The sequence below is a fragment of the Lissotriton vulgaris genome, chromosome 5 (assembly GCF_964263255.1).
Source record: "Lissotriton vulgaris chromosome 5, aLisVul1.2, whole genome shotgun sequence".
NCBI classification, from domain to species: domain Eukaryota; kingdom Metazoa; phylum Chordata; class Amphibia; order Caudata; family Salamandridae; genus Lissotriton; species Lissotriton vulgaris.
In genome coordinates, this window is record NC_141693.1 from 359,850,009 (window position 1) to 359,863,726 (window position 13,718).

The window sequence follows — 13,718 nt, forward strand, 5'->3', positions numbered from 1 at the left end:
TTTTTCAACCCACGGCTCCCTTGACCCTTTGGCCATTGCGCCAGTGCGCCAGTGTACTTTTTTGGGCGGTTGGTGGGGGAAATATAACCCGGCCTTGGAAGTACTTGCATTTTTCTCCCTGAAAATGCACTTCTTTGCTCATACCTTTTTTTAGCGTACCCTATCAAACTTTATCCCACTTACAGTGCTAGATAGCACCCCTATGCATGTAGGCCCCATTGCCAAAGTGTTTCTGCTCTTAAAGAATATTTGCAGGCACTTGCATTTCTACCCATATCATAAGTGCCAACACTGCTACTCACTACACAAGGACTTGTCTTTAAATGGAGAGGGAAACACTAGAATCTAGACTTGGAGGGTACGTATCTTGAACCTTTTGTAGGGATCCGTACCCTGCAGAATACCATTGACCCTTATGGGCGGCAAATGGCGGCAGAAACATGTTCTCACGGCAGATAGGGTAATGGGATCGCAACTTTCCCATATACCCTCAATTTGAATCTCGTTTTTAATCCTGCCAAGTGGGATCTATAATGAAATTGGCAAATACCCACTTAGACAGTCTTAAAATATTCTCTGCATGAGAGATCCCTAATCTAAGATTTTTCTTTTCTATATTCTTTTTTCTCAGTACTCCTCTCTGGATGTTGGTCTGCACCAGGGAGTCGTAGTGGCCCTATGATGAAGCATGACACTCATTGAGTGGGTAAGGGCAGTATTTACACCCCAACGGGACTCCCTAAGGAGGTTATCATTTTTCACTTCTTGCCTATCTCTTAAACTTAGGCGATTCTGTCGTTTCCCTCTCCTTTTAAAGACAAGTCCTTCTCGTGTAGTGAGTAGCATAGTTGATGGGCGAACGAGGGAATGCTCAATCTCTCTTTCCTTCATTTTTTGTATATCTACTCGGATACGTGCCAACACACCTGTCTCAGCAGGGTGACTCACGATTTTTTAAACCATATAGAGCTTTATTTTTGCTGCTTCCTCCCTAAAATTGCCTCCAAATCAATGCAAGCCAAATACATTTCTCTGATTCTTGTTTTTTAAACGTCCCTCTTTCTTGCTTCCAAATGTTGGAATTATGCGGTATATGGTTGTTTTACTTCCCTGTGCTCAAGGAGAGAGCAGGCCTGTCTGGAAATGTGTGTGTACTGAAAGAAATGTGTACTGGAAGTACCTATGAGTACAAATGTCAATACTTAATATTACTTAATGTGTTTAATAGACAGGACAACTTTACTTTCCTGATAACTTGCATTGGTGTAAAATGCATATGGAAAAAAATAAAACTATAAATGAGTCGAACAAAATCAATCAGGCATCTTCCGCTTACTTTGGGAGTGTTCGAATGTGGGGATCCGGTGAAATATGGAGGTCATCTCTCTCAACATGCCATCAATTAAGCACTGCATTTACAGCTTTAGGCATGCCACTTAGAAATCGACATCATGCATTTAGGTCTAATTAGTTTAACTGAAGCCAACAGACCCTTTAACCTTAAATGCGTTAAAGTGCTTGGTGCACGGCTCCCCTGGCTAGGTTTGACTGCTCCCCAGGGAGCCACGGCGCTTTTAACTTACCGCATTTTTATATTTTGGTTAAATTTCCTTTATTTTTACCCTGATTTTAATAGTGACTCCTGGCCCTCACTGCACATAATTGGCTCCCGCACCGCTACTTAGCGGGTCTGGGTTCCGTGGGCTTCCTAGTTCGCCGGTAATTGCATAGGCGCCATCTTGGGTGAGGACGTGCCGTCCTAGAGACGCTGGACCGAGCGCTCTAGCCTTGCGGCCCTCCTCCGCCCGCCCTACTTAAGGTTGATTAATATCTGGCTTGCTAGAACTCTTCTGGACGAACAGCGTGGCTGAGACCCTGACGCTGCAATACATCGCTGCTCAGCGCTTCGCGCTTTTAACTTACCGCATTTTTATATTTTGGTTAAATTTCCTTTATTTTTACCCTGATTTTAATAGGGACTCCTGGCCCTCACTGCACATAATTGGCTCCCGCACCGCTACTTAGCGGGTCTGGGTTCCGTGGGCTTCCTAGTTCGCCGGTAATTGCATAGGCGCCATCTTGGGTGAGGACGTGCCGTCCTAGAGACGCTGGACAGAGCGCTCTAGCCTTGCGGCCCTCCTCCGCCCGCCCTACTTAAGCCCTGCCCTTGCGCGCATCGGTGACGCGCAGCGGGCCGCGCCTTCTCTGCGCCTGAGTCGCGCCAGAGTCCTGCCCGTCTGCGCCCGTCAGCGCTGAGGAAGCGCTAGGGCAGGGCTCTGCTCTTGGTCGGTACGTATATTTGTATCTTCTTTAGCACTATTCCAGCCATGTACTCTTGACCCGACCTATTTCATTTTCGTCCAACCCCCGCCCCTTGCTCGGTCCACTCTTTATCCTTTGCATGGTCCTTTTAGATGTCCCGACTGCTCATTTACGCTTCCTACACCGACCCCTATTTCTACTCCTTGCCCTGCCCTTCGTGTGTCATCAGAGCCTACAACTTTCAAGATATTTCATCTTAATGTTAGATCTTTGGTTAAACACCATCTTGATGTCCATGACTTACTCGATGAGGCCCCTGACATTCTTTTTATGTCAGAAACCTGGCTCCATAACGACGCATCAGATGCCATCAATTCTGCACTCCCTCCAGAGTATACTATTTATACTCTTAATCGTGACTCTAGAGGGGGCGGCATCGCTGCCGCTATTAAAACTAGGTATCCATGTACATGGAAGGCCATGGATATTGCGGGATGCGAAAGTGCCTATTTTTCAGTTTCTGTCAATTCGCATTTTACTTTCTCTGGCTTACTCATTTATCGGCCTCCGGGCCCCGATGCTGCCTTCAGGGCCGCTCTTCCCGATGTAGTTAGCTCTCTGGTCTTGAAAACTGCGAATTTTAATATAATCGGGGATCTTAACTTGCATTTTGACTCTCCTTGTCCTTCGGTGGCCAGCAGCACCTGTGCTGACTTGGAGGCTCTCCAACTTTCTCAATTAGTTCAACATGATACACACATTGGTGGTCATATCTTAGATCCTTTTTTTACTTCTATAACATCGGCCAAAATATTGCCCCCTAGACTCATGGCCTGGACAGACCTCCACCTAATTGAATGCCATCTTCTACTTGAAGATCCTCCTGCAGTCGCCTCCACTCCTGCCATTCTCAGGCGCTCTTGGAAAAAGTTGAAACTCAATGATTTTCATCAGTTGTTAGGCGAGATTCCTTTGGCCCCTTTTACAGATGTGGAATCCGGCTACAACTTCTATTGTAGCTGGCTCACCAATGCGCTGGACAAGCTTATTCCTCTCACCCTGACTAAACAACAGCGCTTCCATTCCAGTCCCTGGTATGATGACGCTCACCCTGACTAAACAACAGCGCTTCCATTCCAGTCCCTGGTATGATGACGCTCTTCGGCTATTAAAAAAATCTTGTAAACAAGCCGAAAGACTGTGGCGCAAGTCTTATGACCCGGTCAGGAAAGCTTTGTACCGCGCTACCACCAAGAAATATCACAGAGCCATCTGTAGGGCCCGAGCCTCTTACTTCTCTCGTGAGTTCAGTGCTAGTAACAACCCTAGCAAACTTATTTTCAAAGCACTGAAAGATCTTGCCACCTGTAGAACTTCTACTACTGCGATCTGTTCTCCCTCCCACTGCGAGGACTTGGCTACTTTTTTTATTAATAAAGTGGAAGGTATTTATCGTGCTTTTCCCAATCCTACTGACCTTCGGCAGTGTATCACAGTCATTCCTAAAACCTCTATGTCATTATCCTATCTTCCAGAGCTTTCTATGGAGGAGGAGTTTGATAAACTTGTTATCAGAGTGAAATCAGGCTCTCCAAAAGATCCTTTGCGGCCCTCACAATTCAGAGAATCTCCCTTCTTCTGCCTCCCCCCTCTTCGTGAGCTTATTAATTTGTCTCTGACTTCGGGTTCGGTACCTTATGCCTGGAAACAGGCGCAGGTGGTCCCTATTCTGAAGAAACCTGCTTTGGACCCCAAAAAAGCTGAAAACTATTGTCCCATTTCTCTCCTCCCGTGGGCTGCTAAACTGACTGAGGCCCACGTTAATACCATTCTAGCAAACCATCTCCATTCTGCGAATATTTTAGATCCCACGCAGAATGGCTTTAGGCCCGGTCACAGCACCGAGACTGCGCTCCTGTACATGGCTGGACACCTGCGCATGTTGGTGGATTCGGGTCACACGGCGGCACTTGTGCTTCTCGATCCAAGTGCCGCCTTCGACACTGTCTCCCATGCCATTTTACTCCGACGTTTGGCCGAGGCTGGGGTAGATAAGTTGGCTCTTGAATGGTTCAGATCTTTTTTATCTGATCGCTCCTTCAGGGTCATCATTCCCCCCTTCGAATCTAAACCACATGCGATCGCCCAGGGAGTTCCACAGGGATCGGCTCTAAGCCCCACCTTATTTAATCTTTATGTCCAGCCGCTAGCTGATGTCGCCATGCGTGGGAACCTCTCCATCGTGTCCTACGCAGACGACACTCAGCTGGCGGTTGCGATTAGTGGGGCCTCCGATCTCGAGGCAGCTAAGTTCCGTGAGGGACTTATATCCGTGGCCCACTGGATGAATGACCATTTCCTGCAATTGAACGCTAAGAAAACTGAGGTGCTCATTGTGGGGAAACAAACTCATCTGTGGGGCGATAGTTGGTGGCCTCAAGAGCTCGGCCCCACTCCTACCCCCGTTACTGAAGCAAAAAATCTTGGGGTGTGGTTTGACTCCCAATTGAGCTTCTCCACCCATACTAAAAAGATTGCTGCATCTTGCTTTGGGATTTTGCGTCAGCTTCGGTCCACCTTTAAATATTTTGACGCTCCCACTCGTCAACTTATTGTGCAGGCCATGATCCTGTCCAAATTGGATTATGCCAGCTCTCTTTTTCTCGGAGTCAATCAGGCTGAGCTCTCTCGCCTTCAACGCGTCCAGAACGCTGCCGCCAGGGCTCTGGTTGGCTTGCCCAAATTTTGCTCCGCTAGGAAAACCATTTACAATCTCCATTGACTCCCGGTGGCACAGAGAATAAAGTTTAAATCCTTGATTTTGACCTTCAAAATCCTTAAACTCTCTTCCCCTCAGATTCTCCAGCAACTTATCTCTCCCTACGTACCAGCTCGCACTCTGAGGTCCTCTGTTCTCCATCTTGCCACAGTTCCTCGTTTTAAGAGATCTAGGATTGGTGGACGCTCCTTCCAAGTCCTTGCCGCCAAACTATGGAATTCCTTGCCTGTTCATATCCGTGCCATCGAGGGGCTCCTCGCTTTTAGGAAGGCGGTCAAAACCTTCCTCTTCCCCTTAGCACCTTAGCTCTGCTGTTGTTGTGTTGTGTTTTCTCCTTCTGTCCGGTTTTTTCTTGGTTCTGTTCTCGTGCCAGGACGCCCCTTTACTGGGGCATCTGCGCGCGTAATAAATCCGGATAGCATAACATAACTGCCATAACCAGTTGAGTGGGATCCTACATGGACACACAGCACTAACGCATTGACTAACATACCAGTGGAGATAAAGGTCTAATATACCATAAACTATTTTTCTGAGCATACCTAGAGGTTAGATGAGGCTGAAGCATCGAAGACCTGTAATCTCAAACCAGACTGGCATCCAAGAAAATACTGCAAATGAGCACTTTCAAAGAGGCACCCATTTGCTTGGCTTTCTTTTTTAACCTTACATAGTAGATGACAGTTTAAGTACTTGGTTACAGAATTGAATCTGTAATTAGCCAGGTGTTACATCTCATCAGAATCACCTACTCAAGCATTGGGTTATTTTTTAGTTTCTTAGGTCTGAATATAGATGGCGAGTTTACCGTTTATGTTCTGGGGGAGGCTAAATCTCTAGTTGCTGTTTTGCTGTGACAGCAAACAAGTTAATTTAAAGTATGTTGGGCTTATCTTATTTGTTAAAACTCAGTTAGCTTTTAAATACTGCATGCGATCAACATTAATCACGTCTACACTTGTGAATCCAGCCTATGTGATTAAGTACTACAGAACAGTTACCTACTGGCTGGAAGTGAGATTCTCCCTCCAACTCTTCTCCCTCCCTCCTTCCTTCCTCTCTCTGCTATGTCTAAGCCCCTGACTCCTATTGACATTCTCCACAAGCAAGATCGATCTCGATCTCTCTCCCTATAGATCTATCTAATATATAGATCTATCTAATATATAGATCTATCTAATATATAGATCTATCTAATATATAGATCTATCTAATATATAGATCTATCTAATATATAGATCATATATATATATATATATATATATATATATATATATATATATATATATATATATATATATATATATATATATATATATATATATATATATATATATCCCCTTCTCACTTCGCTCGATACCGCTCACACAGCATCCACAGTCGAATCCAGACTGTCAGGTAAAACGAATAAGGCAGACCCAAAAAGAATTGAAGTGCAGTGATTTAATTCAGTTTAAAAATTGTAACCCAGCAAGCCTGCATGACGCGTTTCACCTCCAGCCAGAGGCTTGATCACATGATATATATATATATCTCTATCCCATGATTGTTTGACTGCACCAAATCACTCCTCGCAGAATCTACGTAATGCCTGTTTGATCACTTTTACTCCCTCTCCCGTCCCCGCTCAACAGATTGCCTTCCCCTGACAACAGTGACCCCTTTTCTGTGGGGTTTCTCCTCTCTCTCCTCCTGCCCCACCACCCACCCCCTCCCTCCCCAACTTTATTGCACAGACACTCAACCGCATTGAAAGTAAACTCAATGCTATGGCTACTGAACTAACTCGGATCAGAGGAGATCTCTCCATCCTTAACACCAGGGTTTGCCCCAAATTATCTGAAACAAGTCTGTCTTCCTCTCATAACCTCCCCCACCATGTGCAATGGCTGACCATACCCCTTTGCACATGAGCACTCAGGCCTCGCCGTGCTGTGTGCTGCCTCTTCATGTCTGCTCTAAATTACCTGTGTAATTCTTATCTTCCTAAGCCTCTGCCGGCAAATCACCTCCCTTACTCCTCTATCCCAATCATTGTGGGCATCAACCGAATCCCTTCTACTCCCCCCTCACCTAGACCTCCTGCACAACGCACCATCATCAACTCCCTTAAACCTGCTAAGGATGATCCTAATCCCGTCTCTTGCATTGCTTCATGCTACTGATATTTCAGAAACCATCCTTAGTGAGGCTATTGACATTGCCTTCCTGACTGAAACTTGGCTCAATGACCACTCAGCTATTCTAGATCTACTCACCCCCCCCCCCCGGCTACTACATCATTTGACAAGACAGACCCAACAGAAAAGGGGGTGGACTTACTTTAATCCATAAAACGGAGTTGCAACTCTCCCTCCTGAAGAACTCTGTTCACGTGACGTTGAACTCGCAGTTAAAAGCTCTCCCCCGATTGGACTACATAACATCTACCACCTTCCGGGTGAGTCCCTCTTTGCTGAAGAATTATGTGACTTCACTCACTTCTCCCTTTAAGCCTCTAAAAATCTGTTTTAAGGAGATTTTGATAACCAGAAACCGGTCCAGGGAAGACATGGCTTGGCAGTTAGGGCTGGACTGTTCCCATGAGGCACAGGGTCAAGACTGATTTGCATATGGCCATGTCTGAACTGGGGTGGTGTGGTGAGCCAAATAACGATGGATTAAACCCAGATCTGTGACTGGGGGTGAATGTTTTGCCATTGTGCAACATTCCGTCCATCAATTGTTGTTTTTGCATTTGTCACCCCGAGTGGGACGGTATGCTCAGACGTGAGTCCTGTGCTCTCCATGCCACTGGAATCAAGCTATCCTGGCTGAGAGCCAGAAACCGGTCCTAGGATGCTTGATTCCGGTCCAGGGAAGACCTGGCTTTGCAGTTCGGGCTGGACTGTTCCCATGAGGCACAGGGTCAAGACTGATTTGCATATGGCCATGTCTGAACTGGTGTGGTGAGCAAAATAACGATGGATTAAACCCAGATCTGTGACTGGGGGGAAATGTTTTGCCATTGTGCAAAATTCTGTCCATCAATTGTTGTTTTTGCAACTCAAGGGAGGGGCAGTCTTCGGACCAATGCAGCCCTAGCTCCTTCAAATCATGTATAAGCATAGTAACAGTAGCTTGCTCTCACATACTTTCCAGAGTATTGTGGCGATGCCGGGACCATAAAGTCCTCACTGTCCTAGAAAAATGAGCAGGGGCATCTGAAATTGTGTTCCAATCGGTCTCAATTGCAGGGAAGGAGTGAACTGTGTATCAGTCTCTACAGCCTGCCACTTCACGGTCACTGAAGAGAGGAAAGATACTAGGAAGTAACGATCTGCAGAGACAGATACATCCTTCTTTAATGGGGTGCATTACGTTACAGTGGTTTTATGCAGTACAATGCCCATTGTTCCCATTGGATCTTTAGTGCGGTTTTGAGTTTAAGGGTCTGGTGGGGAGTTGGCCAAAAAACTACTAGTGGAGATTAGGTATTGTGACTCTCCACCTCAACCCATATTTTAGTGCTCAGATCCCTACCTTAAACTGTGATGTGGGACCCAGAGAGTGACTGCTCCTATTAGTCGGAAGTACATTTCTTGCTTCTACTATTTGAGGCTTTGTAGGTGTAGTGTGGTATTTGCTCACATGCTTGATGTGCTAACTATCCCCTTTCTCCGGCATTTTAAGGGTGTGGGTTACCAGCACAAAGCCTCTAAGTAATGAGGGTGTGTGAGCTTGACCATGTCACTTACCACCAACCTATGCAAGCATGCAGAGATGCCATTTATTGATATATTGCCACTGGAGTCAGGAGTGTAGGTTGGTATCTTAACATTTTTGATGGTAGTCTTTATGGTGATGTGTGTTTATGACTAGGTTCTTTAATTAGAGTGTGATGGGGACCTTAAATGAGCATTGGTATTTATCTGTAAAGGAGCCAACAGAAAGGTGAAGCTATCATCACATTTTTAAATGAAATAAAAATGCATATATCTGTGAACCTTAAGTTGAATTAGAACAGTTAAAATTGATGGTCTTTTTAAAATATATAGAATAAACATTAAAAAAAATTCAAAATTCACCTGCAGGGACAGTTACGATTGTTTTGCAATTACTTTTGTAGAGACCCCAATAACGCTGGGATTTGAACTTTAATGTGGTGTAGAAAACTAACAAAGCAACATGAGAACTTTTAAACAGTGAACAAACAATACCAAAGCAAATGTTAGGATAATATTCTGTACTGTAGTGAGAATTCAAAAAGAAATTCCTATAACTTACATTTGTACTTGGTACTCTACTGAGCTGGCGTGAAGTTAATCTAAAGTAAATAGACTGCTATAACAATCACTCAAAGCATCAAATATCAAGGAACTTTATGATGGGCGCCTATCTAGATTTTGGTTGAGATTGAGCTATCTGATCTTTAACATGTAAGTAACCAACTAAATTATAGAATGCAAAACAAAAAACACAAGTAAAATCTTCAGTCTCTGACAGAGTCCATCCCACATGTAAAGAGCTGTTTAATGTGTTAAACAAGAGTTCCCGTCAGTTTGATTATGATGAGCTGAAGGCTAATGCTTAAGAGAATTGTGAAGCATCCCTTTCAACACTCAATTATTCTCCGCCTACCATCAGCATAAAAATTTATTTTTGGGTTAAAAGGTGAATTCTGCAGGCATTGACAACACACTATTGGAGCGCACAGAAGAAAATAATTTGCATGCAAGCTTGAAGCAATATAATCTGCGTACTCAGTGCATTCATTTTAAGAGGGTGTCCTAGGTATACGTACCAAGGAGTGGCTCTGTTATGTCGAGAAGTGATACGCACCCAGGAGGTGTGAACTCTGTTTGACCAACATCGCACTCCAAATATTCAACACATGGAATCCTTAAAATAAGTTTAAAATAATAAAAAATAAAAAAAATTATGAAAGTTGGCATCTTGAATTCCACCTTTGGTCAGGTTCAAAGACCTGAAACTCAAATGTTCAACAGTAACACTATATCTTGTTGAAGTGTTCTGAACACATTACAATTCACTTTATTCTACGTGCATACTAGACTATACTAGATTGAGACTAAATATGCATTTGTACTTTTAATCCCACTCCACCCTCCAGTGCCTTACACAGTCAACCCAAATACCAATAAGTGGCCAGAATTATGCTTGCAACTGCTTCCCTTATATAGGAACAGGCAGAATATACCACAACTGCGTGGAAATGATCCCCTTAAATGGACAGTAATGATGGAAGGGTGGTCTCTCCTGAAGCCAAAACCTTTAGGTAAACTAATGCTGCTGAGTCAAGTCACTTTTACTTCTACTTTAATAATGTTTAGGTAGGGAAATAGTACCTACATTGTGCTTTCAGTACGTGCATGCGAGAAATTAGTTATTGGTTGGGGGGATGAAACTCTTTTCAAGCAACAACCACATTCCGTGTCAGGGTGAACCACAAAAGTCACTAAATTAACTTGTGCTAAACCCTCTGGAAACTTGGCAAAAAACTGTCAGGCTTCATTTGAGGATAAGTGTAAAGTATTTATGCAGCACACCAACATTAATAAAGTGAAAACACAACAAAAGAAAAATCCCCCAAACAACAAAAATCCAATCAGTAGAACCAAAGATATGCACTTTCAAAGTCTTTTAAAAAAAATAGTACCAACTACTAACTGAGACATTACAGCTAGAATGGTTCAGGAAAATGAATAAGCTAATAGAAATGTATATGCATGAAAAAAAAAAAAAAAAAACTAAACGGGAAATCTTAAAGGGGTACCCAACACAGAAAACAAGGATGAATACAAAAACATTTTCACTAAAAACAGCAGATTTATAACAAGCATTTACAATGCAACGGTCTCGCCTTTGCCAAAGTTAGAGCTATTGGCATTGTAAATGACAACATTTTTATTTATGTGTTGGTTTTGAAAACAGATAAATAAATGGCATTGTCATTTACAATGTCAATAGCCATACAACTTGTTATTACATTACACACACAGAGGGTCACACGCACACATACAATCTTACTACCACACACAATTTCTCTCTCACACACAGTCTCTCTCTCTCTCCCACACAATCTGTGGGAATGAATATATATATATATATATATATATATTGATCATTTCTGCATTAAGCATAGATATTTATACGAATATATGTGTGTGATTATAATGTATGGATGTGCAATATGCAAAATATATATATTATATATTCAGATACATATCTATGCACACACAAACACACGTATGTGAATAAGCGAGTTTTTTACTATATACAAACTAAAGAATATACATGTGAACAATTCGGACAGTGTGTACTTATGTCGGTGTGTGCGAGAGCATTGCTCATTTGTTTCTAGAAGTCGTTAAAAGCCTGTGGCTAATTTTAAGAAACAGCTGTCACTATAATATTGTTTGTAAGATGGCCGGTATTCAGAATATATATGTGTGAGTGTGTGAGGGTGTGTGTATTTGAGTGTGTAATGCATAAATAGAATAAATTATGTATGAATATATTCATTTTCTTCTTGCACACACAGTTCGTCGCAGCCGCACCCCTTAATGCAGGCAGGATCGGGGTTTGCGGGTCCCCGAATGTCCGGCGGAAAATCCAGTTTGCTGGCTTGAGCAGCTTCAGACAGAGCCTGAGTAGCGCCCTGATCTGCGCGGCGCTACGAGGATCGGGACGTGCGCAGACATTCGAGGTTGGGGGGGACTTTGAACAGCTTCAAGGCAGGTGGAACCGGCGGCTATGCTGCTTTGACAAGGAGGGAGGGGGGGCGTGCGCACGTCTGCCCCCCCCCCCCCCCAACAACAGTATTTGGAGACGCCCCCAACAAACGAAGCATTTACCATAAAGTGATCGCCCACCTATTCTAAATCCAGAATGAAATGCTACCTGGTTTATTCTGGCTCACTGAGTGTGATATGCTTATCGAGTTTGTTTTTCAAATTAAATTAAAGCGTTTTAACCGAGAAGAATTGAAGCAGAATTTCCGTTTCTTTCAACGATCACGAAGTGCCCTGAAGCCGCTCCTTCGAAAGCCTTTGTTTTATGTACTTGTTTTACCTGCCGCAGGGTTGTTTGAAATGTTGCACTTTATATAGAAAGCGCCTAGACGTCGACAATGCGGCACTCGAGACCCTATAGCGCTTACATTTGGAACTTTAAAATAATGTAACAAAAACCATGACGTGAGCTCCGCGCGCCCCAGCTGGCAGCAGCGCTTTGCACGAGGTTGTAGCGTCTTTCTAGACAAGCCAGCAACAAAACAAAAAAAATGCGTGGTGAAAACTAGGCCTGACACGCAAATAGGATTTCCGGCCGGGAGAAAGGAGAGGCCTGACACGCACAAAATGTCCTGAAGGGGCGGAGAAACAACGGATCGGGCTGTGGAGTCTGGACACGGAGGGACAGGACGAGAGGAGCCGGTGAGGGGGGGGGGGGGGGGGGGGCGTCGGGGCACATTGACGGTGCCCGCCCCCCCCCCAGTGATGGAAGCCCTGCGTGTGCCCGGTGAGCGGGGTTGGGAGTGTGTGTGTGTGCGCGCATGTGTGTGTATGTAAGCCGGGGGGCGCTTGTATGTGCCTGCGTGTGTTGTACCTGTGTGTGTGCCTGCCTGCGTGTATGTGTGTTTGTGGTGGGGGGGCGGCAGCGTGTTTACGTGTGCCTGTGTGGTGTGTGAGCAGGTGTGTGGGGGCTGGCTGTGTGCACACGGGAATATGAGGCACGAGAGGGGCAGAGCGCCGTGCGCGGCCACGAGGTAAAATCTCCGGCAGGAGAAGCGCGTGTCAGTCTGCTGTCCACATTCCCCCAAAAGTGATAACATAAGTTGTCTCGCCCTAGACAGCAAAAGCTTCGCTTTTGCTTTCGTCTAGGCTCGACCTAAAAAAAAAAAAAGTGTGAAGCAGGGTGGGGGGGAGCCCTTTGAAGTGAAGCTCTCGGGAGGCAGGAAGTTCGGGGAGGCAGCGCGTGCCCGAGCACATGCACTCCTTGAAATCCGTGATGGTTTCAGAGCTCAGATGAGCCTCTATACTCTCGTCCTATTATCGCTTGCGCAAGTAATAGGACGAGCCCTAAACAATTAAAGAATACATAAAAGGTGCTCACATAGTTACACAATGAACCCTCACTGAAAACCTGGTTTGCAGTGTAAACGAGAAAAAAATGGCAGAGGGAGACAAAACTTAGAAAAAATAAGTCCACAAATAACAGGAACAAAAAAGCAATCAAGGCTTCCTCATGAATATATGCCAAAGACAGGCGTTGACGGCGTTTCGACCTATAACGCTTAAAGGTCAACATCAGGATAGGGGATTTTTTTTTTAAAGAGCAACCAATTGAAGTAATTTGTGTAAGCCGAGTTAAACGTACTCAGAAAAAAATACAAAAGGACCTCATAGAAACAGAATCAGAACTCCGGCCAAAAAAAGATCACATATCTCAATTATAGTGCCAATGTCCGGTCCAGTACAGCTTTCAAACCAGAGCCATTCACAGATCAGAGCACATAGCACCTAAACACGCCTGGATTAATCAGACCAGCCTACATATGACTCCCCGTCAACTATTAACTGAGGGTATCTGGTTGCACGGACTGGAACAAAGTCACAAGTTCAATCAGATTGCGATGGGGCAAAGGCAGCACACCGGAACAGTTTTCCCCGCTCAG

General features: G+C 44.5%; 1 protein-coding gene across 2 annotated transcripts in view; it reads right to left on the reverse strand.

Moving 5' to 3' along the window:
* The window catches only part of NOL9 (nucleolar protein 9), a 180,786-nt gene that overhangs the window by 129,915 nt on the left and 37,153 nt on the right, over window positions 1–13,718 (reverse strand). For both annotated transcript variants that reach the window (XM_086921676.1, XM_086921675.1), the window contains exon 6: window positions 9,825–9,922. In XM_086921676.1, coding sequence (XP_086777802.1) covers window positions 9,825–9,922 — 98 coding nt within the window. The remainder of the gene's footprint in view (window positions 1–9,824; window positions 9,923–13,718) is intronic.